The sequence below is a fragment of the Stenella coeruleoalba genome (genome assembly GCF_951394435.1).
Source record: "Stenella coeruleoalba genome assembly, chromosome: 13".
Classification (NCBI taxonomy): Eukaryota; Metazoa; Chordata; class Mammalia; order Artiodactyla; family Delphinidae; genus Stenella; species Stenella coeruleoalba.
In genome coordinates this window covers 75,027,686-75,055,544 of record NC_137159.1, presented here as the reverse complement: position 1 = coordinate 75,055,544, position 27,859 = coordinate 75,027,686, and the positions used below count along the sequence as shown (strand labels likewise).

Here is a 27,859-nt window from a genome sequence, read left to right as displayed (position 1 = left end):
GTGACGCCCGGCGAGGTGGAGACATGCCTCGCAGGTCCTGCCAGTTCTACTTCTTAACAAGCTCTCCAGTCCAGCCCCTCCTCCCCAGCCCTCCCCACCTCAGCCCTCCTCTGTTCCCGGGCTTCCGTCCCCACCCAACCCCCATCCCTCCGCAATTCCTAATCTTTCCTGCATCCGCTTTGAGACTCTCCTGCGGCCCTCGGAGAGGTAACTGCCACCTTCTCACCACATTCCAGCCCCCTCTCTTCTCATACCTGCTTTCAATCCACATCCAGCAAGAAGCCTCTCGTGTCCTTATTTTTGCTGAAGCTGTGCCTTCTGCCTGGAATGCCTTCTCCCCATTGTCCGAGAGGCTGATTTCAATCTGTCCTTCAAGACTCAGATCAAGTGCCACCTCTGGGAACCGAGGTGCCCTGACTCCCCCTCCGGCCCGCACCGAGCTCTACCACTGAAACCACTCTCTCGGCGTCCGTCTCCCCCTGGACCCCAGCCTCCCTGAGAGCAGGGCTGCGCACCTTTGTTCTATAAGTGAAAACACAGTGCTTGCTCTCCAGAGCAAAACCCAAGAGGCAAGCAAGGCAGAAAACGCCATTTCAAGCAGAAACTGGCTGCAAATAAGAAGGCAACACAATCAGTCTAAGAGAAGACGGCTCATTCGTTTAGAAAATAACTGGAGGGCTTCCCTGGTGGCGCAGTGGTTGAGAGTCTGCCTGCCGATGCAGGGTACACGGGTTCGTGCCCCAGTCCGGGAAGATCCCACATGCCGCGCAGCGCCTGGGCCCACGAGCCATGGCCGCTGAGCCTGCGTGTCTGGAGCCTGTGCTCCGCAACAGGAGAGGCCACAGCAGTGAGGGCCCGCGTACCGCAAAAAGAAAAATGTAAAAAAAAAAAAGAACTTGAAAGAACTCAGTGGAAATGCAGCAGGCCCCCCATCCCCATACAATGTACAAACTGGCATACGCGGACTTGGATACACACACAGGCCACATGGGCGTGATCTAAAGGTGAGGGGAAAATGAAATAGTGCTCAATTGCTCCGTTCTCAGGCATGGGCGGGGGGGGGTGGGGTGGGAGGGCAGAATCTTGGGAAAGCAGAAAAGAGAGAAGGAGAAGGGGGTCAAGGTCGTGGGAAGTAGGGCAGCAAGCTGACATCTGAGGATAGATGGGCAGAGAGAAATTGCTTGAGGCCAGGACGCTAGAGGAACCCTTCACATTTTCATTTCTTCACTGTTCGTCTCAAACACTCAGGAAAGCCTGTTTTACAGCACCACCCTGTGCTGGCGGTGCCCTGGGATGGGGGTGATGGGGGCAAGCACAGAGCAGTAGGAGTACCAGCAGAGTGAGAGGAGAGTGGTAGGCGGGGCGCGGTTTAGCCCATTTGAATATGAGGAAAGCAAGTGGCCCAGGAGGCTGGGGTCTTGGGACTGTGCAGGTCCCACATTGCGGGAACGGCCTCCCCAGTCCTACTGTCACCCAGGGCCACCACTGTGGGCTCCACTGCTCACTGGCATGCAAGCATGGGCAGGGTACTTACCCTTCATACTGCAAGTTTTGCCTGCAAAGCGAGGATAAGTCACACAAGTGTGTCTCCAACGCGGCCGAAGTTTTTCGTAGTGAATGAAATCACCCAGGTGCTGTCTAGCAGCGTCCAGCCCACAGTGAAAGTATTAATATTCAGGCGGCCATTTCTGCAACTGTGCCCTCACCGTCCGGTCCAGGGGCAGGCAGGAAATAGACACAGTGTTTGTTGAATGAATGATCTGAGGACTTCGTCTCTGCCTCTGAACCCTTCAAGCACAACGTGTCGGGGAGAACAGAACTCACTCTGCAAAGCCGCCCTGAACCCGCAGTGCCCAACCCACCAGCAGGTGCAGGGCCCTGGGAGCAACAGTCCCTCCCACTCTGTGTTCCCAGGACACACTCGGGCTCTGGTGTTAGGGGCTGGCCTGCACCCAGGGCCAGAGAGCAGGTCTGGTGCCAAGGGTCCCAGGTGGGGAGACCTGCCGTGGAGGGGCACCCGAGGGGCTGGGAGGGGGTCAGCAGCCTGGACGAGACTTAAGGGGAGGGTGGCTAGATGCCCTTAGAAAACTAGGGCTCCTGCAGTGCACTGTGTTTTCTCAACCCCCCAAATTTTCATTACAGTTTTCTCCTAACGTGCAGACTTTTTTAGACCTTTAGCACTGAGACCATTTGCTCGTGAGCTTCCAGGAGTTGTATGACAATGAGCAAACAGAATAGGTAGCAAACTTTGAGTCAGCAGGGAGCCTTGTGTCCTTGGGGAAGGGAATGATCTAGAAGGAGAGGCCGGGCAGGACAGAGTAAGGCAGAAAGTAAGACCTAGGAGGAGGTGAGATGAAGGTCTGACACAGGGCTTGGGGGAGGGGGGCAGAGGTGGACACGGATTCCCTTACAGCAAACGGGACTGGCCCCCATCCTGCCACAGCACAGAGCCAGGCTCCCCACAAGAAGGTGACAGGCAAGGACATCACCAGGCCAAGAGGAGATTCAACCACCACCACAGCCCGAATGACAAGTACCGTTTATTAGCTACATGAATGGGCCCAGCCATGGGTTGAGCGCCGTCCCATGGACTGGCAGAGATGAGCACAGTCACAGCCCCTTCTCCACCCGGGAGTCGTGTCCAGTCATACACTCCGGCAGAAAGTCTCTGTATGGAATACAGGGCACAAGTTCCCTTCCCTTCGTTGGGCAGGGCGTCTCTCCGAATCACAGATGGTCCCCTCTCGGAGCGGCCAACAGAGCAGCTGGAACGTTGTCAAATTAAATAAGCAACCACAGGAGTTCCCAGGAGCCCGGGCTGGGGGTCTCTGGTCCCAGCAAAGGTGTCTGAGAGGCAGGCCTTGGCTCCAGGCCTCCATGGGGCACATGGCCTCGGATCAAACTGGACTGGGGCCGACACAGCTTCATCACCATTTAGGAGACTGTCCTTTGAACTTGGCAACATGGAAATCTACATCAGGCCTTGTATATAACCTTGAATGAACCTACCGATCTCCAGAATAATTTCAGCAAAGACAAAAAACAGAAAAACAAACAAACCAGAGGGACTCTGGCCCCAGAATCCCTCCCCACGGGAAAGATGAAGGGCACAGAGCTTTTAGCCAAGTTTCCCAATATCATTGGCGTTTAGCAAAAAGGCTGGTCACGGCCACAAGACCAGCGCAGAAAGAAGCAAAGGCAGTAGAGTTCACGTGACTACTTTATATTAAAGTTTATTACATTTGGAAAATCTACTGTACAGGGAAAAACCCATTGGATTAAGCAGAGTTTTGCCAAAAGCAAAAGACTATCAACTCTTTGGAACATTCCTGATTCCAGCCCAGAGTCGGGCCACAGGAGCCAATCAAAGCGAACCTGGTCCTTCGTGGGGCAGCTCAGTGGCAGGTAGGGCCAAGACCCCTCTCGTCACCTTCCAGGAGAAAGTGTCCCCCAGAGATGGCATCAAAGGAAGGGCTTGGTCCACTCTCCTCGATCCCCAAGCCTGAGGCTCCAGGATTCAAATCTCACACAGGCTCCCCAGCATCGCAGCCGCTTGGGCCCTGGCCCTGGCCCCGAGTTCATGGACACAGGCACGACTGCTCAAAGAGGTGACCACCCGCGGCAGCCAGGATGGGACAGCCCACCAACAGGGCCGCCCAACAGACATTCCATACCCTGTTGCACACGTGAGGGACAAACTCAACAGACAACACACGAACTAAGCCTACATGTTGGCTTCTGGATTTGGTTCTCCTAGTCCCAAAAAAAAAAAAAGTCTTCTTAACTCTGATGCTGTCTCCTGACCATAGATTAGGGAAGCAGGATGGGGGATAACCAAATCAACTTACTTAACTTACCTCCGAAGTAACAAAGTCTACTGGGCTATAAACAAAGAAACTAGAGGAAACATGTGCAAAAACAAATTGACACCTAAATTAGACCTCTCCACAAAACAAAGTGAATTCTGACAGAGCCCTGACCTCCTGTCCCCACCACTCAGAGGGACACACCCCCAGCCAGGCCCGCTGGTCTCTACCAGTAAGTGCTACAGACGTGTCAGCCCTCAGCCACAGCATCTTCCAGCCATCCGGGTCCCGAGCAGCGGGGTCCCCTTCTCTCCAGAGTTAGGCCTGGGGATGGGCTGCTCCGGTTTGGAGAAACTGGGTCAGCGTGGTGGGCTGCCAGGTGCCGGCTGTGATGGAAAGGTCGGTCATATGCGAGAAAGCCCTTGTGCCCAAGTCTCCAGGCAGAAGTCAGAGAAGCGGAGATGAGCCCTCTCCCCGGCACGCCCAGGACTCCGCGGGGAGGGGGCCGCCGGTGGGGCTGGGTGCGCCAGGAAGGTGGCGCGGTGGAGGAGGGCAGGGTCTGCAGTTCTTCACAGAAAAGGCAAGTGGGGGCCTAGCGAGTGGCAGGGGGAGGGGAGGGGCACCCTCCCCATCAGGCGTAGAACTCCTCCTGTTTGCTGGGCTTCTGGTAGGCCCCGCCATTGGCTTGCTTCGGCTCCTCCAAGGAGTAGCTACCCTCGTCCTTCTTCTTCATCCGGTACAGCATGAAACCCACCAGGCACACAGCAAAGATGAGTCCCACGAGGCCTCCGGCAATGACCCCTGGGGCGGGTGGGGAGGACAGAGGCCAGTTGAGCTCGGCTGCTCCTTGGGCTGAGTGGCGGCCCCGCCAGAGCTAAAGACAGCCCCCCGCCCCCCATCCTACCCACCAGAGAGAAAACTCACCTCCCAGCACTTCCTTCCTGTCCAGGAAGCCCTGCGAGGCCCCCGTGGCCCCGGGATCCCCTGGGGGCACATTCCGCTGGCCAGGTTCCACAGTGGCCCCGGCTGAGTTCTCCGCCGACACGTCAAAGGTGAAGTCCTAGGGGAGGGCAGGTATGGGATCAGGTTTGGGCGACCACAACGAAGGCTGCGTCCAGGTCCGCTCCCAGCTTCCCTGGTCACCTCTGCCATCAGCTCAGACACACCCCGACCCAGGCCCCTCTCGCCACATCACACTGGACCCTGCTGGACTGTGGCAAAGGTATCCCATCAAGTGATATAAAGCCCACGTTTTTATGTGAAAATAAACAGGCTCATTTTAGTGCAAAGTGTAACATTACCACGATGCTATATAAGACAGAAAATAAGACCTGGTGGAACTTCCACACTCGCCGCAGAGGCGTGCGTTTTAGGAAGCCCTCTCTTCGGGGATCCTGAACGGCTCTCTTGCACTGGTCTCGTACTTAGTCTGTCCCGCCCTGGGCTCAGCCCTGGGGGTGGGAGAGGATGGGACCTCGGGACACTGCCTTCACTGAGGTGATTACGATGTGCTCACAGGGTGTAGGGGGTTGGGTGTGCCGCGTGTCCAGGCCAGTGCCCCCCACCCAGTGCACTGTGCCCCACCAGGCACTAAGGGCCACCCTACCCACTGGCCACCCGGCGTCCCTGGAAATGCAGAGGATGACAGCGGGCCGACACCCACCTGCTCGCCAGAGCCCTCTCCTTCTGGGAGCTGGGTGGGGGCTTCACCCTCAGCAGCCTTCTCGGTGGTAGCAGAAGCTCCATCCTCCACGCTGGGAGCCTGAGGCTCGAGCTGACTGTGACCTGTGGGAGCTGAGGTCTCGTGGTGGTCAGGCTGCACGTCCCTGTGGGGATGGGAGGTGGCAGCAGGCCCCTGGGCCGTGGTAGCTCTGGCTGTCGATGCCCGGTGGGTGGTTGGGTGCAGCGTGGTCCCACTGGGTGGGTGGGTGGCCTCCTTCTCTTGGGCAGTGAGGCCAGGTTCCAGCTCTCCTAGGAGCACCAGCCCGCCCCCCTCAGGCTGCTCTCCAGTCGGCAGGATGGAGGTGGAGGTGACCGTGGTACCCGGGCGGCTGGGCTCTGGAGCCGTGGGCGTGGCCGTCAGGAGCCCCTTGTCCTTCCAGGTGGAGGGGGTCTGCTGTGACACGGTGATATCTGGCAGAGCGCCTGCAGGGCCAGAAGCACAGCGTGTGGGGTGAGGGAGGCCCCTGAACATCAAGGCCAGCCAAGCTCAGGCCATGAGGAAGGCCCGGCCGAGGACCCGAGGCTCTGACTTCCAGGCCAGCACAGCAGACCCTTCCTCTCGTGAGAAGCTGTGTTTCCTGGGGCAGAGCTAGCTAAGGCGAAACTCAACTTTGGAAAATGAACCAGCAAAGCTGCCCTTTTCTGCTGCACGTGCCTGGGGACAGCCCGGTCTCTGGAGCCATCTGGGAAGGGATCTTTCCTGCGACCGCTGAAGCCCGCTCCCTGGGGGATGGGGGCATCCTTAGGGGCTGAACGCCATATCCCCATACACACACCTCTCTGGCCCCCTCCCTGATCCACCTGCCCTCTCCCCAGCCTCCCAAGTACAGAGGCCTGTGTCTCACGTCCTAGCTCCCGGGCCCCTGCCTAGGCCACCTTCCCCAGGGATGACTGTAGCCCTCTTCTGAGGTCTAGTTCAAGAGCACCTCCTCAGAGAGCCTCCCTGACCACCTCTAGGCTCAAGGATTTCATTCCCCCAGGGAAAGGGGAAATAGGGAAGATAAAGGCACATTTATACCCCACTAGGCTCTGTGCAGCCTAATACCTCCCAATAGCCTTATGAAGTCAAGAGGTTATTCCCATTGTACAGATGAGGAAATAGAGGCTTGGAGAAGTCAAATCACCTTCCAAAGATTCCCCAGTGAGTTAAAAAGGAGAACACGAGCCCAAGTCTGTCTGCAGCAGGCAGCCCCCAGGACCTCGTGGAATCCACACCCTTCCCACCTCAACCCACACATGTTTTCTCCTTGCAGCACGGTCCCCATTCTCTTCCCTAGCATCACCCTTCTGGCCCAGCTAGGGGGGCTGTCTGACCGCCACCCCCAGCCCACTCACCTGCGCCCGAGCCAGAGAAGCTGTCGGAGTCATCTCCAGAGCCATCCTGATCCTCGGGGGGCACGTTTACAGCCACAGTTTGCTGGAAAATGAACAGAAAAGGATATGAGTGGAGGTTTGGCTTGGGCCCTGCTACTGTGGGGTCCCCATCCTAGGTAGCTGGGTAAATCAGGCACCCCCCTGCTCCCCAAACACACACACCACTCCACACAGCACAGGAAGGAAGCCCTCGTGTGTGGCTCTGGAACCCTCGGTTCCCCGCCAACACACACACCCCCTAGAAGCTCAGTCTGCTCGGGGCGCCCCAGACCTCTCAGAGGAGCAGACAGACAACACCATTGGCAGGAACAGAGACTGTGGCCCCCCTGGGACCAAAGCCCACCCTACACTGAGAATCAGCTCCCGGAGGCCACTGACCAGGGAGCTTCAGGGTCCAAGAGTGGGGCTTTCAAGGGCCCCCCGGAACAACATCACGACCACGTGGCTCCAGGGAGGCCGCCTCCAGGCATGCTGAGCGCCAGGGTGCGGACACCCAGGGCCCCATGGCAGGGAGGGGCAGGGATGAGCCCAGGGTGAGTTGTCTGTGCTGAGGCAGGCCTGGCCACAGTGCTCCTTCCCACACTCAGCCTGTTTTCTCATCCACTGGAAAAACTGGGTCCAGACCCACTTGGGGAAGGAAGGACAGGACATCCATCAGCCTGGGGATAGATGAGGCTGATCCAGAAGGGACCCTGCACTAAGGAGGCAAAGGGTCTGTGAGCCTGGGATGGGCCCTGTGTGCGAAGAGCTGCCCCAGGAATGCTGCCTGCCTGGCCGAGCCTAAGAGGCTGCAGGTGCCGGACTGCAAACACATACCCAGGCCCTGAAGCAGGGGCTGTGCCAGCAGGGCCAGGGAGTGGGACCAGGCGGAGGCAGGACACACCACACACAGCCGAGCTGGCCTGCGCGGGGAACCACCCCCCACCCCTAACACTGGCTCCAGGACAGCAGATGGGGAAGGGAGGACCCAGCAGCCAGGTGGCAGGAAGAGTAGCCGTAAGTATCCTGCTCAGCAACAAGACTTTGACCCAAATGACCCTGTGCTGCAGTCCCAGAGTCAAGGGCCAGAACAAAGAACGAATGAAAAAGCAGGACAGCATAGTTCAGAGCACATGGGCTCTGCAAGCCCCCCTGACCTCTGCCACTTACTAGCTGAATGGCCCTGAGGACATCATTAAACCTCCTACGACCTCAGTCTTCCCATCTGTAAAATGGGGACGGCAGTAATAGCTACATCCCAGGACTGTTGCAGAAGTTTAAAGAGGTTATGCATGAAAAGAACCTAATAGAGCCTGCTTCGCAGTAAGGGACCCACCACCAGTGGTGGCTGCTCTAAGCTGGGGAAGTAAGAGCCACTCAGCCTGAGGAAGAGGATTCTGGGGCCTGTCTAGGAGGAGGGGGCGTGGAGGTTGGTAGGGTTTCAGGAGAAGAGGGGGCAGAAGGGAGCCAGTTTACGGGCAGCTCTGTGCAGGCTTGTCAGAGGGCAGGCCCTGCCCAAGGCTGGGCTCCAGGGAATGGGCCTCCTCAGCCCAAGAGGCCTCGCCAGGTCCTGGCCACGGGCCACGGGGCCTCCCTCTTGAGCGCAGCAGGGCAGGGAGGGACAGGCAAGACCTTTGGCCTCCTGAGGCAGAGCTGGATCAGGTGGGGGCTCCCTCCAAGGGCCCAGGTCAGAGGGAAGCTTCAGAAACGTGTAGAAACCGTGAGGCTAGAAATACCACTGAGCTTCCTTTGAAAGCACAAAACCCGCACTACACCTCCTCCCCTCTCCACCGGCCCCCCGCCCCCCAAGAGAAAAGTTTTGGCCACAGCAGGGCCTGTATGAGCTGCCACGGCCCGTCCGCAATGCACAGTCATAGTCCCTGGCCTCCACCTGCGCCTCAGGACACGTCCTGTCTGTACTGTCCCCAGGTGGCCCTTCAAACACCTGTCCTGCCTCCACGGAGCTTCGGTGGAAGCTGACCCTCGCCTCCCCAAAGCTTACCCCCTGCAGTAACAAAGAACACTGTCCCCCAGGCAGGCGCAGAGTGGGTACCCACACCCTAACATACCCCTGCCCCAGGCCCACAGCAGATGCTCCCAAGAGGGCAGCTTGAGGGGGACAAGCATTCAGGGGACACGCCCCACCCACACTCATCAAGACCCCCCTTCACTTCGCCCAACACCCTCACAGCTCTGGAGGAGACCCTAGGTGGCAGTGCTCCAATTCCCAGCCTTGGACAGAAAGCTAGACCTGGAGCAGGGGGCCAGGCCCTGTTTCACAGACGGGGGCACTGAGTTCTGCAGAGAACACAGTGCACCAGGACCCCGTCCACCTCGGAGGCATCGCCCAAGATGCAGGCAAAACCAGGGAGGCCCAGCCTCTCACCTACACAGAGAGGCCCCAACAGGTTAGCAGTTTCCCAAGAGAAGGGCTTTTCTCAGGACTAGGTAAGACTTTGAATCTGCCCAGTCCCTGAAAACAATTTGTTCCCTCATCTTATCGCAATCTTGTTTATACAACAAGCTCTTAAGCAAACACTTTCTCCCCTGAAACCAGCTCCTAGGCCTCAGGGCAGCCTCTCCCCTTTGGGGCTGGGTCTCCACCAAGGGGATAGGCTGTAGTGATCTCCCAGACCTCCAGCTTGAACCTCCAGTGACAGCCTCAGCCCTCCAGGGAGGAAGTTAGCAGAAACTGCTGAGGTTGAACTTGGCTCACCAGGTGCCAGCTGACTCTGGAGTTTGGGGTGAGACTTCCGGTTTCACCAGCAGGCCTGCTGTGCTAAGAGCCTGTGGTCAGCTGCCTCCAAGGCCCCATACGGGGCTCTCCTCGGCACAGCCTCCGACACTGTTCTGAGACCACACTGGCCACAACTCAGGGATGCCAGGGGTGGGTTGGCCCAGTTTGGAACCCACTTCAAACAGCCTGGGAAGACAAAGGCGAGCCAGCTGTACCTGTAATGGGGCCCTTTAACCTCTGTAAGGCCCAGGAAAATCAGTTTTTTGTACAACAAATCAAAAGCCGCATGAGGGGGTCTAGATGTTCACACCTGTGGTCTGCTCAGGGCAAAGGCCAGGTTGGTCCTTCCCACACACAGCGCAGATCCTGGAAGCCCAGGGCCTGAAAGGCCAAAGCCAAACTGTCCCACATTGTTTTCAGGGACTGGGCAGATTCAAAGTCTTACCTAGTCCTGAGAGAAGCCCTTCTCCTGGGAAACTGCTAACCTGTTGGGGCCTCTCTGTGTAGGTGAGAGCCGGGGCCTCCCCGGCTTTGCCGGCATCTTTCGCTCAGGTCGGGGGGCAGACACGTGGAGGCTGGGGGACAAGGAACACGAGAGGAACGGCCAGCCCATCTCATCTCAGCCACACTGGTCTCCGGGCCACACCTGGGGCGGTGTGAGGAGGACACCCCGAGAGAGGACCTGGCCTCAGGGGTCTGGCGGAGCAGGAAAGGGAGTGTGAGAGGAGGGAGGCCTGCTCTGACACTGGAAGCATTTTCCATCCCTTTGATTTGAGGCAGGCAGGGCTGAGATCAGCATCTCCCAGAGATAAGGGTGAGGGCCTTGCCAGTGGTCACCGGGCAGTGAAGTATCTGCAGACGTGCAGGCAGTGTTTGCTCCCTTCACCTGCCATTTCTCTCCCTCCCCTGCCCTGAAGAACCACCTTCCCTGATGGTCCAGCTGTTTTACGGGAAATTTGCCTAAATCTCCTCAATGCACCACAGGCCCCAGGAGCCATGGGATGAGCATGTCATCCTCACCAAGTAAGAGTTCCTGGGCTTCCCTGGTGGTTAAGAATACGCCTGCCAATGCAGGGGACATGGGTTCGAGCCCCGGACTGGGAAGATCCCATATGCCGTGGAGCAACTAAGCCCGTGCACCACAACTACTGAGTCTGTGCTCTAGAGCCCGCAAGCCACAACTACTGAAGCCTGTGCGCCTAGAGCCCGTGCTCTACAACGAGAAGCCACCCACGCACCACAACGAAGGGTGGCCCCCACTCAGTGCAACTCGAGAAAGGCCCACGCACAGCAACGAAGACCCAATGAAGCCCTAAATAAATAAATAAAATAAATTTTTAAAAAGGCAAACCATAAAAAAAAAAAAAAGAGTTCCTGACCCCTGCCAGCAGGGGAGACCAAGATGCCAGCCCAGCTTCAGAGGTGGAGACAGGATGGCATGGACAAGCAGGGTCAGGGCTACCAGGGGCTAAGGGTCTCCATCATCAGGTTGTCAGCCATCCCCAAGAGCATGTCGGTAGTCTGTGGGCAGAGGGCTGGCAGAGAAAGCTTCAAGAAGGCAGCCTCAAGCCCACTCCTGCCATCTCTCACCCCACACTGGCCATAGGAGGGCCACCTCCATCTGAGCAGACCTCTGCCCAGGCTGGCCCAGGGGGCCTGGGGCTGTGTTGCAGCATCCCTCCAAGACACCTTGGGCATGAGCATGAAACTTCCTTGGGAGGGTCACAAGTCAGGATACCAAGTGGGCATCTCAGAGATGTTCAGGTGAAGGGCTTCTAACTCCAGGCTGACTGAAGAGGTTGCCTGTCTGACCCCTGACCCCAGCACCCCATCAACCCGCAGCCATCAGATCCAAAGACCTCTGGTTTCCAACCCACACCCTGAATCACTGGTGTGTTACCCGCTGCTTGCTCTAAGTAATGGATAAACACAAATCCTTTAAAAAGCATTACTGAAGGGACTTCCCTGGTGGCGAAGTGGTTAACAGTCCGTGCTTCCAATGCAGGGGGCCCGGGATCGATCTCTGGTCAGGGAACTAGATCCCACATGCATGTCGCAACTAACAGTTCACATGCCACAACTAAGGAGACCACTTGACACGACTAAGACCTGGCATGACCAAATAAATAAATTAAAAAAAGAAAAAAGCATTACTGAGGTCACATGCCTAAGTACAATATCACGCAAGGTCCTTCGACAGTAAAGAGGGTAAGAAATGGTCTTCAAAGCTCAGGGGCCGTCATCCAAGGGTTTCGGGGAGAAGAGAGGGTAAGAAACGGTCTCGTCTTGGCCTTGGTGAGCTCCCAGGCATATAGCTCCCACTCCAGGACGCTTCTGGAAGGGGGAGCTGCACAGGATGGGGTACAGAGGGTCACCCCACTGGGGAAGCTAGGGCCGGCAGATGAAGCCTCCAGCCAGACCCCGGAGAGGTTAGGACAACGCTCGGCCCTGAGTCACAACTTCGGCGACGCTGGGGCCTCACTGGTGTGGCAGCCTCCGCAGCCAAGTGGGAAAGGGAGGTTTAGGTATCTGTTGGTTGTAAGGCTTGGGTGTAGCGATAGAAGCCCTGGCTGCCGTGGTGGGAGCTCAGTCACTGAATCCACAAGGATAAAGAGCTGCCCCTTGTCACAATGCCCAGGTCACAGCCTTTCCCTGTGAAAGGAGCCAGCCTTGGCGCCCGTGCTGGGGCTGAAGGCAGCGGGTGGAGGGTAGGGGCCCAATTTGTTCCATGAGCCCAGGCTGAGGAGTATAAAGGCAGGCGGGCCACACAATCACACCAGGATAAACACCCCTCGTTCCCATCCCACCAAAATCCCACCCAACAGCAGGCATCCTCGGGAGGCTTAAATGAGATTCATGGTTTGTAAAAATCTTTTTTACCCCCCTCAGTTTCCTGGTCAGATCTACGGATCTAAGGGAAAAGAGCTGATTCCCCCAACCCCACACAACTCTTGGGGGCTGAGGTGTCTGGGCTACAGAACCTCAGCCTTTGCCCCGACCTGTGTATCAAGATGCCAAACTGGCCAAGGTGACATTCACACCATCACCTGCCTCCAGGCCAGGGGCTCTCTTCTTTGGGGTCCCTAAGCGTCACCAGGAGACTGTTGGAGATGAAGTCTTCCAAGCTCCATCCCTGAGGCTGATTCAGGGGGTTTGGGGCAAAGGCCTTGGACTCTGCATGTTGCAAACTCCATATCCTGTAGGTGGTCTGCAGACTGCACGTGGGGAACGACAGTCTGGACAGGAGAAGGCCTCACCCAGAGTGGCCTGGGGGCTGGGGGAGGCAAGACTCCCCCCGCCAGCCCCACTCAGGTCCAGTGCTCAAAGAAGAGGTACCAGGTAGCCCCGAAAACAAGTCCTAGGGCCAAAGTGATCCGAGAAAGTTCTAGAACATTCTCTCTACATTTCTGATACATCCATTCTCTATAGTCAGTACACTGTGGTGCCTGCCCGGTCTGAGGAAGAGGCCTCGCCGCAGAGCTGGGAGAACCCCTCAATTCCCAGTAGTGCTAGAAACAGGAAACAAAGAAAAGCAACACTCGACTGTCCTGAAGCTGAGCTGAGCCTCCATCCTGCCTGCCCGGGGCCGAGCAGGACCTCCTCGATTCTCCGGGCAACTCTCACCCCCTCAGCTGGCCTGATGCAGTGACCAGGCTGAAACCAACGGGAGCCGCGCAGAGCCGCTGATGCCCTCTCTGGGGTGGGGGTGGGGGTGGGGGGCACCACCAACGAGGCCAAGGAGCTGAGAGGGGATGGGGAGCTGCAGAGCCTCGGGGCCATCGGCCCGGGGTACCTGCCCGCCTAGGGGTGGCTGGGGAAGAGAATGTTACAAATACCCAGCCCCCTCCCGCGGCCCACCAAACGCCCTGGTGCCCGGCAGCACCTGGTGCACCTGGTGCTTTCCCTCCTCGGGGGGATCACTTGCACTCCCTCCCTCAGCCCTTGCTAACACGGCCTAAGCACGGACCTGAGGGGCCAAGCGGGCCAAAGCATCTTGGATCAAGGGTCTCCGGGAAGGGACCAGAGCTAAGGATGCCGGGGGAAGACAGCCCTGACCGGGGGGCCACCCCAGGCGGAGGTCCTGCTCTACTGTTCCCTTGCTGGGGGACCTGGGCAGCTCTCTGCCTCTCACTGGACCTGGTTCCCGCCTGGACAACACAAGGGGCTGGCTGAAGAGCCCTAAACCCTCTCAGGGTTCTGACAGGCTAGGCTGGGCCCTGCGGCCCCAATTCCTTACCAGTGAGGCCAGAGTGGCGTGGGGGTGATAAACTGGCCACAGACGGCCATGGCGGGGTGGGTGGGAGGGCAGGACCGCAGCCCAGGGCCCAGGAAGACGCTGGGCTCCCCCTAGCCCAGGAGATCACGGTGGTGGCAGAGAAATCACTTCCTCTCTGAACGCCGCTTTCCTCACTTGGGAGCTGCCAGGGAGGCTACTGCAGAGGCCCGGATCTCCCGGCTTTGGCCTCAAGACCCTGAAATCTTCCCCCCACCCCCTCTACTCCCAGGAGGGAGGGGCCCCACCGGTGCCTCGGGGCAGCATCAGCATTTCCTGGCCTGACAGGCATGATGATTTATCAGCTCACCAAGAACTAAGTCAGGCTGGGACCTGCAGAGGGGTGATGGGTACAGCTCAAGGCAGGAGGGGCCCGGGAACAGACAGGCAGGGAAGAGGGGGCTTCTTCTGCCCTCACCTTGAGAACGTGCTTTGGTGAGGGCACCCGCAGGGCCCCCTGAGGAGGAAGGCCTTTCAGGGGACCTCCTGGGCATGCACCCTTCCCCCCCGTACACACACACAACCCCACCTCAGCTGTTCCCACCCTGCCCCTAGGAGACAGACTTCACTGCTCTGGGGGATTCCAGGACAGGGCCAGGGTGCAGGGCGCCATCCACACATGGCTTAAAGACCCTTTGCAGTAGCATTTCCCAGGGCACTGCACGTCAGGGCTTTCACAAGGGAAACCCGAGGTCAAGGTCATGGAGCCCTTCTCCCTTGGAGCACCCCAGAGGTCAGGCTTGTATTGAAGGAGGGGGGATCCTGGAAGCCAGCTCCAGCCCCGATGCCCAAGCTAGGCCAGAGCTGCCACCAGCACCCCCGTACCCACCCCTCCGGAGAGGTGGCGCCTGCCTCACTGCCCGCGTGCCGAGGCTCGTCTGAGAACAGGCCCAGCTGAGGGCTGGGTGTGAGGCCAGGAGCTGGAAGACCAGTTCCTCTGCTTTTCCCCACCTGCCAGAACCTGGGCCGGGCAGGGTAGGATTCCACTTGGGCGTTGAGCAAGGCCGCCTGGCCCGGCCCAGCCAGCCTCTGTGCCCAGCACTGTCCTGGGAGCCAGACAAGTGCTGGCCAGGGTAGAGTGACCAGACGTGGTACTGGAAAACCTGGGCTCTATTTCCAACTTACTGGGTGACCTTGAAGAGACCTTGCCTCAGGCTGCCCTTCTGCACGACAGGGGCTTGGCCAAGAGGTCGCAAGGGGGGTCCGAGTCCCGAGTCTGTGGATGGCGACTCAAGGCCCACCCTGGAGGGGCAGCCAACCACCAACATGGCACTCAGCAGGGGGAGGACCCTCAATGGCAAGTGGGGGGAGGGGTACTTGATCACAGTGACTCGGGGTCGCCGCTCTCTGCTTCCCAAGGGCATGATGGCCTAGGCAGGATGCTGGAGATGTCCCACATCAAAGTGCCTCTGGAGATGGCAACTGTCAACCCACGGGGACAGAACGAGCAGCCAAAGCCCCCAGAGCCTCGCCCCCACCCCAGCCCTGGCTGTCCCAACGAGACAGCTAAGGCCAGAAGCTCAGGCAGGATCCCCGAGTCGGACCCCACGAGGGCCCCCAGAGCTGCTCTCTAGCTGATTAATCCCCAAACTCCGCCTGGCTTGGGGGCCTGACACGTCTGGCATATGGGCTTCTAGAGACATCCTCCCCCTGATCTGGCTAAATAAAGCGTCTTCAAGTTTCAAGGAGGCAGAAACTTGCAGCTTTTGACACACCTGCAGCTGCTGGTCAGGGCGCCAGCTGTGTGTATGTGGAGGGAGGGGGAGAACTTTATCCTCCAAATCTCCCCAGCAGTGTCCGTGCAGTTAGAGTATCCCTTTTAAGATGAAACTGCCGCTGGGAGGGCTAAGGGGCGCTAGTCACTCACACTAGAGCAGAAACTAGCTCTATGGGGGATGGGTAGTTTTGGAACTGGGGCACTGGGGATGGGTAGGGGCTTTGGAAGATGGGAAAGGATTGCTAAAAGGAGGCTGAAAGATGCCAAGAGCAAATTTTTTAACCTGTGTCACAATGTGGCTGCCAGCCAACCCCATACCCAAGAAAGAACGACGAAATTCCCTTTGCTCCTGCTTAAGCCACAGGTGTACATGGCTTCTCCTCCCACGTCCAGAAGAATAATGGGCTAGTCTGGGAACCTGCCTCTGGGATAAAGTACGATTCAGACCAAGTAGGCACTGAGGCTGCTGGAGCCCAGGCAAAGACAAAGAAAGGTCAGAGTGTCCTTGAAGGGGTCCAGTGGCAGAGCAGAGCTGGTACTTTCCGGCCTGAGTGATGGAAGGCAGAATTTCCTGTGAAGGCCAGATCTGAATAGGCTGGATTCCCAGATTACTGGTGGGACCCCCGCCAATAAGAAGCAAAGCAGCCTGGGCCCCTTCACTGTCAGGCTGCCCTCCTCCAGTGGCTTCCTGACGGCTAGAAGGTTCGCACAGCTTCAAATGCCCGGCACTGAGTTCCCAGGCCCTGGCAGCCCCTGCACACAGTAGGTGCTAAGGCAGTTAAAAGGAGGACCGTGGATGCAGCCCCAGTCTTATGGACTCAGAGAAACCCCAGAAAGGGGAAGAAGCCCTAACACCTGCCCAGGACTCAGGACAGTCATGGGGCGGAAGGAAAAACCCAAGGACCTGACCTGGGCTTGGCGGGGGCGGGGGTCACTTGAACAACAGAAATCTCGGAATTAGGTCTTGGGGGGAAAATAGTAATCACGGCTAATACGTCTTGAGTACTGCGTGCCCGGTACTAGTCTAGGCACTTTACCTGAATGAATTCATTTACACCTCATGATAACCTTAGATTCTAGTGCAAACCCATCTTACAGATGAGAAAATTGAGGCAAAGGGGACGAGTCATCTGTCCCAGGGCACATAGCCACTGAAGTGCTTAGAGAGGGGGTCTGGGGCCAGGCAGTCTTGCTCCAGCAGGTATGCAGTTAGCCACCCCATCACAGGGAGGACTGCGGGCTCTCTGACCCTCAGGGAGAAAACAGCCATCATTTCCACTGGAGGGGGCACAAGAGAAAGTGCAGAACGAAGGAGGACCCAGGGGTGGGGCCCTCCCCCTCCCCTCCCCCACCCCCTCCACCCTGCAGCCTAGCCCCGCTCCCACTCCAGGGCACCCCTCAGTCTGCAGTTCTGGGCACAGACCATGGGTCCCCCACAGCCAGGGGGCCCTGCTCAGCTGGCCTGAGACCACCCCCCCAAGGTACCCCGGCATCTAGCTTCACCGGGCCTCTTGCCACTGCTTACCAGCCTAGCCCACACCTCCTCGGGGCAGGAGCCGGCCCCTGGCAAAGGCTCAGGCAGAGGCGAGCAAAGCCCGGCCTGACAGGGAAGGCTCACATTTCGAGAAGGGGCCAAAGCCGTGTTTGTAGGTCCTGCTACATCAGCACCCTGGGGTAAGATCAGCTGGCCATTCACACTGAGTGACGACTACACAGGTCAGGTCAGACTGTGCCCCTCCCCCCAGCCACAGCCACAGGGGGCTCTCCCCAGGGGACTCCCTAAGCAGCGTCAGCCCCAAAGCTCTCCCAGACTTGCTCCTCTGAGCCCAGACAAGGAAGAGGCTCCCAATCACACCATACAGGTTATTTCACAGGATCTTTTCAAAAGCCCTCCGAAGCAGGACTTAAAAAATCCCATTATACGTGTAAAGAAACTGAAGCTTCGAGGCAGGTGCCGAAACCTGCCCAGGATGCTCCGGGGAGGAAGCGGTGGAGCCTGGTAATGATGTGGGCCGGCCAGACTCCACGCCCTGTGCTCTCCCGGCCTCCGCACAGCACCCCTTCTCTGCGCCAGCCCCAGGTAGGACTAACCAAGGCAGACCGACCTGCCAGTTCTGGGTCCCACCTCGCCTGCCCAGGCCCAAGGTTTCAGGACCCCAGACGGGGCCCCAAATCCACTCCGCAGGCAGGCAGACTCAGACATCCAGGCTCGGGCTGCCGCCACTGCCCTGGGAGGAGAGCTGGACCAGGGCATCCACGGGACGCCCAGCCCCTAGATGAGGCTCTGGAAGGACGATCTTGTCCCACAGAGGGGTGGAAGGGAGAGGGGGTTAGGCTGGGGGCCTTCTGCTCTTCACACAGCTCACAGAACCCAGGTGGCCTCAGCCACTCCTTCAGAGTCACCATGGAGACCTCAGGGCCGACGTCCTGGCCTGAGCCCTTCCAGGACTTTACAACAAGCAGGCCTGCCCCAGGGACACTCTGCACCTATGCTCACCCTCCGACCCCTGTCCCCTGCTCCCCAGAACCTGTGGGGGGCAGGGAGGAGAGGCAGGGGCAGCACCCGAGGATCTCAGCTCAGCCCCAGCGGGCCCATTCTCCCAGCCCGGCAGGCCCTGGCCAGCCTGGAGTTCATGCTGCCAAGGCCCTCCCCCCACGGCATCCTGGAGGAGTGTGGGCACCAGGGACAGCAGTATGGCCCCCAGCGGTTTTCTCCGGGAGAAGCTGGAGTGACCTCAGCCTCTACTATAGTCTCAGAGGTTCCTGAAACACCCTGCAAGCCCAAACCTGACCACATGTCCATCCGGGACACTCCCCAAGGATGGGACTCCAAGGCCCCGGACAGTGTTGTGGGCAGCAGGGGTGTTGAGGAGCTCCTGGAAAGAAGAGCCCCTGCCACGGGACTGACACAGTCAAGTCCCCAAACAGGTCAGACGCGGCCAGGGCATGAGCCATGACATGGGAACAGCAGTGCAAGTCCTCAGGTCCTCCTGAGGCCTCCCGGGGCCCAGCACGTGCTAGGAGCTGGGGTGGACAAGCCACCTCGGCCCTCCAGAAGCTCCCCCCCACCTCCCCACGCCCCACCCACCCTGGGCCAGGCCCCAGAACCCCGTCACCTAAGCCTGCTGGGGGCAGAAGGCACCCAACGAGGGCCAGCATGGCCACAGGAAGCGTCAGGCAGCCCAAGCAGGAAAGGTTGGGAATTCAACGTCCCATGGTGGGACAAGTCCCTGCACTGCTCCGGAGACGAAGGGAGCCCAAGAGGGGTCCCAGAGCGGGACTGGTAGTCTCCGCCACTCCCGCTGCCTCCATCGGGGGGCCCCCTGCCCTAACACAGAAAATGCCCTGCCTTACGGTCTGAGTTCCTGATGGGAGGGGCTCTGGGATGAACCCTTTCTCAGGCTGGATGACCTTTGGTTGTCACTGCCCCCCTGGCCTGTCTGCGCAGACCGACCCTGCTGTCTGGTCCCAGTAATGGCCACCCTCTCTTACACGCGGCCCCGGACCAGGCGTGGACCCTTCCCCACCTGCTCAGGGCTGTGCGCACGGCAGGCAGCCAGGCTCTGGGCTTTAGATCTGGTCAAGCCAGGTAGGCTTCCCAACCCCCATGCTCCCGGCAGAACTCTCCTGAGGCAGCAGGAGCAGAGGCAGGCCCCACCCAGACGCCACCAGCCCTGTGACACAGCCACGAGACGTCACCAACATCCAAAGGCGTGACCTCGCCTCTGCCTCTCAGCTGCACTCCCATTTCACACGTGGACTCACTGAGCCCAAGAGAGGCCCGTGCCCAGTCACTCAGTGGTAAAAAGGGTCGGGCTGGCAGCCAGGCCCCCGAGCCCTAGTCTTGCCTCACACACAGTGGGCTCAGGGACAAGCTGGTTGGATGAGTCTCAGGGGAGGATCTGTGGCCTTGGCACCATGATTCAGCCGATGAGTGGAGCGATAAGCGCGCCTGCCTGCCCCACTGCCACAACCTGCCCGCCGCGGCTTCCGGCTTCCGTTCCTGCGGATGAGCGGACCTGGGGCAGGTGGCCAGGAGGCCTGGGCGTGTGCAGAGAACATCACCCGGCCCTCACCCTCAGCCTGACCTTGCCCAGGGGCCTCCATACACCTCTGGTTCCCATACTGACCCTAAGTCCACCTCTTCCAAGAGCAGCCTGCCGTGACTGCCATCCCACAGACGAGCCCTCAGGCAGGCAGTGCCCCCTCGAGTCCCCAGAGGAATAATGTTGGAGGGTTCTGAGCCCTCACTAGGTCCCCCCAGTGCCACCTTCACCCTCCCCAGGACAAGGTCTCTTTGCAACCACATGGCTGTTGGAGCTGAAGCAGGTAAGGGGGGCCCCTTGAGTGCACAGGGGAACTGAGACGCAGAGGGGCGCGGACCTGCCCAAGTCACACCACGGAGGATTAAACTGAGACTAGGTGGGACACGGGTCCTGGCCACCCTCGTCTGTAGGAATAACTTCCGCAGACTCTTCTAAAGCCCGGGATAGAGGAAGAGCTGCAGTTAAAAGGGGAGGGAGGGAGGAAGACAGCTTCCTGGTTTCTGAGGAGGAAGTGGCAGACAGGTGGTGACCAGGTTTCCCAAAATCTCAGACTGCAGCCTAACCTGCGGGGAAGTCCAGTGGGGAAATCGCCGGGCCAAGCAAAGCCCAGTCACAGCTGCAACCCCTGCAGCGTGCGCACGCACACACGGCCTCTCGTGGGGTTGCAACCCTCACGTGAGTCACTGGGCAGAGGAGTTTCTTCCCAGGGCTGAAGGCCAGAGGAAGAGCAGCCTCTCCGTATAATTAGGCAGCACCACAGAGCCATAAACGCAGGAGAGAGACCCTCAAACCTTCCCCCTCCTGATCCGACGGCCCCAAGCCCCACGACCGCCCAGCGCCTCCACAGCCTTGAGGCCCTGCCAGAACCGCTGGCTCCCCAAACCCACAACGGCATGACAGGCAGCAGGACCCTTTCCAGAAAAAGCTTGGACCACTCTGGCCCGTGCCACCCCTCCTCTGCACCGCTCCCCCGCAGGGTACCAAGCCCCAGGGAGCTGACCAGGTGCCCCTGCCTTGGACCTGGAAATGCAGGGGACTTTCTAGTGCTGACTCCCCACCCAATGTCAGCATCCCAAGGACAGGCAGAGGTGGTAACACCACACAGATAAAGCTAGCCCTTCTGGGGGGCAGTGGAGGGGGCTCCCCACATCCACCTGGAGCTGGAAGTTGCGTAGTTGCTGAAGTAACCCCGAGCGCAGGGTCGTGCCTCCGTGGGTGAGGGGATGCCCACACGCCTGCCCTCTCTCCGCACCGCCAGGGCACGCATGGCCGTTCAGAGGGAGGTTCCAGGATACACACCCAACCTCTGCCGGAACAGCTGAGAGGGAAATGACACCGCACTGAATCTGTTCCAGGGTGCAGGATCCTGGCGCCAAAAGCCCTCTTTCCACAGACTCCGTTAATCCCCTTCCCTCTCTCTAGACACACTTACGCAGGCCCTCAAGGGGCGGCTTTCAACCCAAGACTCCAAAATTCGTTGTTGAAAAGAAGGAGGAAATCAGGAAATTGTTTGTTCTGTAGAAATCCCAGGGTTCCAGCACTTAATGACAATTCCTCATGGGGCTGCTCTTGAAGCGGCGGCGGAACCTGGCATTGAAGGGGCCGGGAGGTGAGCCCAGCACAGGGGCCACGAGTCCTGGGTTCTGGTCGCCCCACTGGGGCCACGGTGCCCGGCTTCGAGGCTTAAAAAAAGATCTACTAATTCCACAAATGTCTCCCCAGTGTCCATGATGAAAGTCAGTGCAGGCTGGTTGTTGCCCTGGGGACAAGCACAAGGGCAAACCTTGCTGGTTTCAGTCAGTCTCCTATGCTGGGTTTGTGGGGGAGACTTGCCAGTCCTTCAATTTCTTCACGCCACACACATATGCACACACGTACGTACAAATCCTGGTTCTCCCACGTCGGCCCCTTGTAGGGGCTCACCTCTGCAGGCCTCATCCACAAAATGGGTACAATGACATACATGGTAAAGGTTTGGGGTAAATATGAAATAGGGATGCAGGAAAAGCATTGAGCACCCAACAGCAGGCACTCAGTGAAAGGTGATCCTAATTCTATTAACAGCTAAGTTTCCTCTGGCGTTTTCATTACCGAACACTTTCACACCTTCATTATGAAATGAATACGCAAATGAAAGAATCAGGACGAGGAGAACAGGTATGATGTTCTCTTTACACAGGACATCAAGACTTGGCTGTGAAGTGACTCGCCTGAGACTACGTGGTACATTAGTGGCGGAGCAGAGACCCAATACCGGGGGCTCTACCTCACCCAAAGCTGTTTCTGGCCAGCCAAACAGTATGGGTGCACTGCCACCCGAATAAAACACAGTGTGAAAAATAGAGACAGGGCCCAAGCTAAGAAAGAGGGCCCTTCGCAGCGGTTGAGAATCCGCCTGCCAATGCAGGGGACACAGGTTCGAGCCCGGGTCCGGGAAGATCCCACATGCCGTGGAGCAACTAAGCCCGTGTGCCACAACTACTGAGCCTGCTCTCTAAAGCCCACAAGCCACAACTACTGAGCCCACATGCCACAACTACTGAAGCCTGCGTGCCTAGAGCCCGTGTTCCGCAACAAGAGAAGCCACTGCAATGAGAAGCCCGCGCACAGCAATGAAGAGTAGCTACCGCTCGCCACAAGTAGAGAAAGCCCACGCGCAGCAACAAAGACCCAATGCAGCCAAAAATAACGAAATTAAATTAAAAAAAAAAAAAAAAGGGAATGAGGGCCCTTGCCAACCAGGATTTAGACGGAGTTAGCCTTTCTGGGTCCAGGCTACCCATGACTGACAAGTCATTTACAACTTCAGCCAGGGGGAAGAACTTGGAACACGGGGTCATCGTCAGGTGCTTACTCCAAAGGTCACTGACATCTGTTCCCCTAGGGAGCCCATAAGCACCTCCCTTGACAGCCTCTGTTATTCTAGGTACTATCAGGACACCACAGAGGTCATTGCTCACAGGTGAGACCCTTACTCAGTGCTGAAAACTCTTGTCTTAGAAATAATTCTAACAAATCTGACTAGCTTCTTAGTACTGCTGGAGAAAAGTGCCAGTTAGAACTGAACTGAAAAGCCGCTTGCTATACTCAGGCCCACAAATGTCACTTTTGGCTGCTATCAGACAGGGATGGAAGAGGAAAAAACGCAAACCAGAATCCCAAGTGCACCAACAGAAGGGCACCAGGCCAGGGGCAAAGTGCTCTTCAGAGCTCAATAAACCCGGGAGACAAACGCCATAACCTAACATGGTGACAGCTATGAGGACCCTGGCATCCAGAGATTTAACTATGCTTAGTAGTCTTTCGTTAATAAAGGAAGGGAAATAAATATTTCAGAGTCCCGCCCAAAGTAAGAATATTTTTGAGGGTAATAAGGATTCTTAGCTTTCTGAAAAAACCTGGATACCAAGGATATCTCATTCTCAAGAGACTTCAGAATCCAAAATTCTGCGGCAATAAAAAAGATTCCTCTATAAACTACTCCAAAATTCAAGCTTTTCATTAATTCTTTCCAGGCTCCTCTCCCTCCCTTTCTTATTTCTCTCCCCACGAATCTGGGTTAATGAGGTTTTATTGGAACCCACTATGAGCCACAGGTAGAGACTTAAACCAGCCCCACCCTCCCTGTGGAGCTCAAGCCAGGAGTGACATCACCTCCAGAAGGCTCCGAGCCCAGGCAGAGGAAGTTAATGCCTCCCCCAGCCCCACCCACTCCGCCAGGCCGTCGGGAAATGTCTCTACTAGCCCCCATAATTAAGGCAAAAAGGGATTTTCTGCCTTTCAAGAAAGAGAAGAGAGAAAGAGAGGAAACAGCAAATAACTTTCCAGAACAAGCAATTTTTCTTGCATGGCAGAAACAAAAGACCATGGGAATCTCACACACACACAACCACGCGGAAACCTTTTTAGACAAACCTGTTCTCGTCTCTTGGGAGTGGTTTTGAGCAACCTCCTGCCCTAGCAGCCTTTCCTTGTCCAAAGTCAGGCGCCCAGGATCATACCCTACCTCACTGATCCCCAGGGGATTCTGACCTGCTTCCCACTGGGGCCAAAGTGAACCCTGGGAGAAGCCAGATTTCTGCAACCAGTGGACACCTCCTATTTCAGCAAATCCCACTGCCTTATTTCTTTTAGTAAGAGAGTAGAAGAGGGCTCTGGGAAGGTACTTTGTGCCCCCACTTTGAACCAAATATGGACAGCCACTATAAAAGGGAGAGGACAGGGCTGGCAAAGAGAAAACAAACTAAACTTAATAAACAAACAAACAAAAACCTAAGTTCTGAGCCAGTGTCTGACCCCAAAGCTTAGTGCTTTCAGGCTTAGCTCAAACACCCCCTCCAGGAAGCCCTCCTACCACCACAGCTCTAATGAGCCTCCCTCCCTTCCTCGTTTCCCCCTTGAAACTCAACTGCCCTGCCTTTCCATAATGTATCACATTTTCTAGGGTAGAAAAAAAAATGCAGCATCTGCTTCTTCCCAGCACACAGAAAAAGTCTGGGAAACGTGGCCCACAGAGAATTTCTAATCCCATCTGCCTCTCCGTGTTAAAAGGTGCTCTGGGATCCCCGCTCAGGAATGCCAGCCTCACCTAAGGCAAGCAAAGGAACCACCACCAGCACTCCTGATTCTGGCTGGAAATAGGCGGAGTGCTGCTAAGGCCCCATCTTGTGCCTGGAGAGAGTGGGGCAGCCAGGAAAGGCCAGGTGGGCCAGGGAGGTAAGCCAAACACCTTCACCCTCTTCTCCAGAGTATTAACTATTGGTTCAAGGTGCAGTCTGAATGCCACAGAAGCCATACTCTTCAAGAGTGAAGGGGAAGCCAGCTGCCAACTTCTTGGACCTAAAAGCCAGGCGTGCTGTGGAGACCCAGCTCAGAAATCCTGTCCTTCCCCATGGCTCCCCCAGATAGGGCACCCCACATGAACACTCCAACTCATCAGCAATTCAAGTGGCATTAGGGACCCCTTCCTGGATTCCAAAATGTTTCCAAGCATTAACAGTCACCTGGGAAGCAAGGAGGGCACTTCACAGATCAGCCTGAAAAGCACCTCACCTGAGCCAGACCCTGCAAAACACCGCAAGGCTCTCAATGATTGGGAGCTACTATCATTATGGAGGGACCCGCTTTCAGAGGGTTGGCGTTGCTGAGAGACTTGTCCAGATAATACATTATAAGTGGAGGACCGGAGTACCCACGCCCGGCAGCCGCTCCTTCCCCTCCCACGTGCCTCCTTTTGCCAGAGCTAGGGAAGTCGAGCCGTCCAGATGTGCTGGCCAGAGACTGCCACTTCCGGCACGGGAAGAGCCCCTCGGTCCGCACCTCCCTTCTTCATCCCGGGGGATGGCAGACCCGGCCCGCGGGGAGGACCCCGGGACTCCAGCAATGGGTGTGGGGACTGGGGGGGATGGACATGACCACCCGGCGGCCAGGGCTGACACCTGGCGGCAGCCCAGGTCCCAGCCCATATTAGGGACGGCGCTGCGGGGCGGTTCCCAGGAAAGGGTTACAGGGGCCGAGAACAAAGCGCCCCCTTTGGGGAAGGCGGGCCAGCGGACTGCGGCTGAGGCGGGAGATCACTTTCTGGGGACCCTCGGGATGCTCTTTGTCGGCCAGGTCCCTCTTCAGAGGGGACTCACCCCTCGCCAAAGGTGGATGCTGGAGTCCTACCCAAAGGCCTCCCCCCCAGCCTCGGGCTCCACATTTGTCCCCCTTTTCCTCCAGCTCCACTGGGCGGGCCAAGGGACCCGCCTTCCCTCGGCGCGGCTCCAGCACAAAGCCAGGCCGGGGGAGGGGAAGAGCCATTCGCGGGTCCACTCTTGGGGAAGCTGCCCGCGCGGCGCGGCGGTGCCCAGCGCCGGCTCGCGTCCCTCCCCGGGCAGCACAACTTCAGCAGCCCAGAAGTTGGGTTCTTGCGGGTCTCTAGCATTCTGGGGCCAACTTCCCGGAACCTCCTTCTACCAGCTCGGCCCGGCTCGTCTCGGGCAGCCAACGGACAGCCGAGGACCCCGCCTCCGCCCGCCCGCCCGCCCCAGTCCCCCTCGCAGCCCTGGCTGGGGCTCCTTAGCGAACACGCCCGCCTGCTCCAGCGCCGACACCGCTGCGCCCAAACTTGCCTCCGCCCGAGGGGCCAGAAGCCGAGGCTCGGCGAGTCTGGTTTGAATTAGGGTCCGCGGACGGGGCGTAGTTGCCGCGATCACCGCATCCTCCCGGGTCACAGGCGGGGGAGCCGGCGCCGCGGCGCCCGGGGTGACCGGGTGGGAGCCGGCGACCCCAGGCGCCGCCGCAGGCTGGCGGGCTTCTTCGCCTGTGGAACCGTTTTACCTAATTGAGCGCGGAGCCCCGGCGCAGGTTCCGCTCCGCTGGGCGCCGCGGGCCCCGGGTCTCCGCCCCGAGCGGCGGAACCCGTGCGGCGCCCCCCGACGGCGGAGGTAATTGAGGCGGGAGCCTTGATTTCGGGTCTCCGGGTACCGGGGCCCGCCGGGCTAGCGCGGGAAGAAGGGAAGTCCCCGCTTCCCCTCCCCCTCCACGTGCAGCCGCCGACATCGGCGGCTCTGCCAACCCCGGCTTCCCGCCGCCTCCCAGCCCGGCCCCGGGCCACACTCACCGGGAGGGCCGGCTGCAGGCGCAGCGCCAGCGCGCAGAGCCAGAGCCAGAGCGCCGGGCGCCTCATGCTGCCCGGACCGGCGGCTGGAGCGCGGCGAGCTGCGCAGGTCAGGGCTGCGCTGCGCTGCCCAGACTGCACGGGGCTCCGGGTCGGCTCCGCGGGTTGCGCTGCGCGCAGCTCCCTCGAGCGATGTCCAGCGCGCGGCTGGCTGTCCTAGGCGAGGGCTGCGGGGTCCGCCGGCTGCAGTCCGCTTTCTACGGCTGGATTCCTTCCCACTCAGCTCGGCTCCCGCCTGCACCTCTCCCGCCGAGCTCCGCCTTATAATAAAGCCCTTAGCCGTTGCAAAAACTAGCCCCCCACCCCCAGCTCTCCAGGTCCTGGGGCCAGCCCCAGTCCCCACCCCCTAAGACCACGCCCCCTGAGTGGCCCGGCCCCTCAGGATTGCCCCGCCCCCGGCCTGCGGTGCGTGGGCAGAGCCTCGCCTACCTCCGGAGCCACCTTCCCAGCTGGCTGTGGTTCCGGCGTTGCAGCTCAGCTGCTCCTAGGTTCCCGGGTAGTGGGGGCCGAGCGCACTCCTTTGCGCCCCGGCCCAGGGTATTGAGGCTCTGCCTGGGAGAGTGGCGGGAGGGACGGCAGTTGGTTGTCGACTGTGGGCGACGGTCTGCAGCGCCCTCTGGGAGTGGACACCGAGCGCCCTCCAGGTGCGTGGGACTCCCAGATCCGGGCAGGAACACTTCGAGGCTGTGCGGGGCCCCGAGGTGATGGGGCCTTAAACGGATGGACGCTTCCCTGGCTGCGGATGGGGCTGTCAGCTCCCCCCCTCCCTCCCCCCAGCACAGGTTCCCACATGCGCTCGCCTTCTGCCAGTATTGGGAACGCGGGGCCTTACTTTAAACAGCTGGACACGCTCAGGAGGGGCTGTTAAAAAATTAAAAAATTTAAGAATCTCCAGTCACCTCCGCCTGCCGAGGCGAGGTGGGGAATTAAGAAAGGACTTTTCGGTGTCTCTGTAGAAAACAGTGCCCTCTCTCTTCATCCTCCGAGCTAAAAGGAAAAATAAACGGCTTTGTGTCCAGGTGATCTCCGGCCTGCAGGTCTGAGAAGCACCACTGAGGTTTCTGCTCCTTCATGATTCCCGCAGAGGCCCCAGACCTCAGTCTTTCCATCACCAATCTGGAACCTCGGTGCAAAAAGACTATGGAAGACCTGCGGGTGTACTGCAAAAGGTCCCGAAAGAAAAGGGGGGGGGAGACTTCCCTGGCGGTCCAGTGGTTAAGACTCCATGCTTCCATTGCAGGGAAAGAAAAGGGGAAGAACCGGCGGAGCCCTGCCGGCAATCTGGTAGGCGGGAGAGATGGTGCCAAACGACCTTGGACCTGGAGACCAAAGATGGCGTCTTCCCCACCCGCCCTCCCTAGGCAGAGGACAAGGCCCGCCCGGTTGGCCGGAACTAGAAACCAAAAAGCCTCCTGAGGCGTCTTGGCCTCTTGGGCAGTCTCCCGTGTTTCTCTTTAAACGGATTAAACGTTCCCGGGTCCTGGGTTTTGCAAGTAGGGACAGTTAGCTGTGGGCCCCTGGATTCTTCTCCACCCACCCTGCAC

General features: G+C 58.6%; 1 protein-coding gene across 2 annotated transcripts; it reads right to left on the bottom strand.

Annotated features, from left to right (window-relative positions):
* Positions 1-2,527: 2,527 nt before the first annotated feature.
* On the bottom strand, positions 2,528-27,058 carry SDC1 (syndecan 1). 2 transcript variants are annotated; one of them, XM_079941213.1, is made up of 6 exons: positions 26,745-27,058; positions 26,259-26,575; positions 6,864-6,945; positions 5,470-5,951; positions 4,731-4,866; positions 2,528-4,607 (listed from the first exon to the last, which is right to left on the bottom strand). In XM_079941213.1, exons 2-6 carry the CDS (start codon positions 26,322-26,324, stop codon positions 4,438-4,440), a joined length of 936 nt encoding a protein of 311 aa, XP_079797339.1. In that variant the 5' UTR covers positions 26,325-26,575; positions 26,745-27,058; the 3' UTR covers positions 2,528-4,437. The 2 variants fall into 2 exon arrangements, with proteins under 2 accessions (XP_079797339.1, XP_079797338.1); XM_079941212.1 differs by lacking the exon at positions 26,745-27,058 and having other exon boundaries at positions 26,259-26,609.
* Positions 27,059-27,859: the final 801 nt, after the last annotated feature.

Coding starts and splice junctions, on each gene's coding strand:
- SDC1 (XM_079941213.1), bottom strand. CDS start 26,324: ATGAGGCGCCCGGCGCTCTGGCTCTGGCTCTGCGCGCTGGCGCTGCGC. Junction 4,867..5,469: donor GAGAGGGCTCTGGCGAGCAG/GTGGGTGTCGGC, acceptor GCCCTCCCCTAG/GACTTCACCTTTGACGTGTC. Junction 4,608..4,730: donor CAGGAAGGAAGTGCTGGGAG/GTGAGTTTTCTC, acceptor CACCCGCCCCAG/GGGTCATTGCCGGAGGCCTC.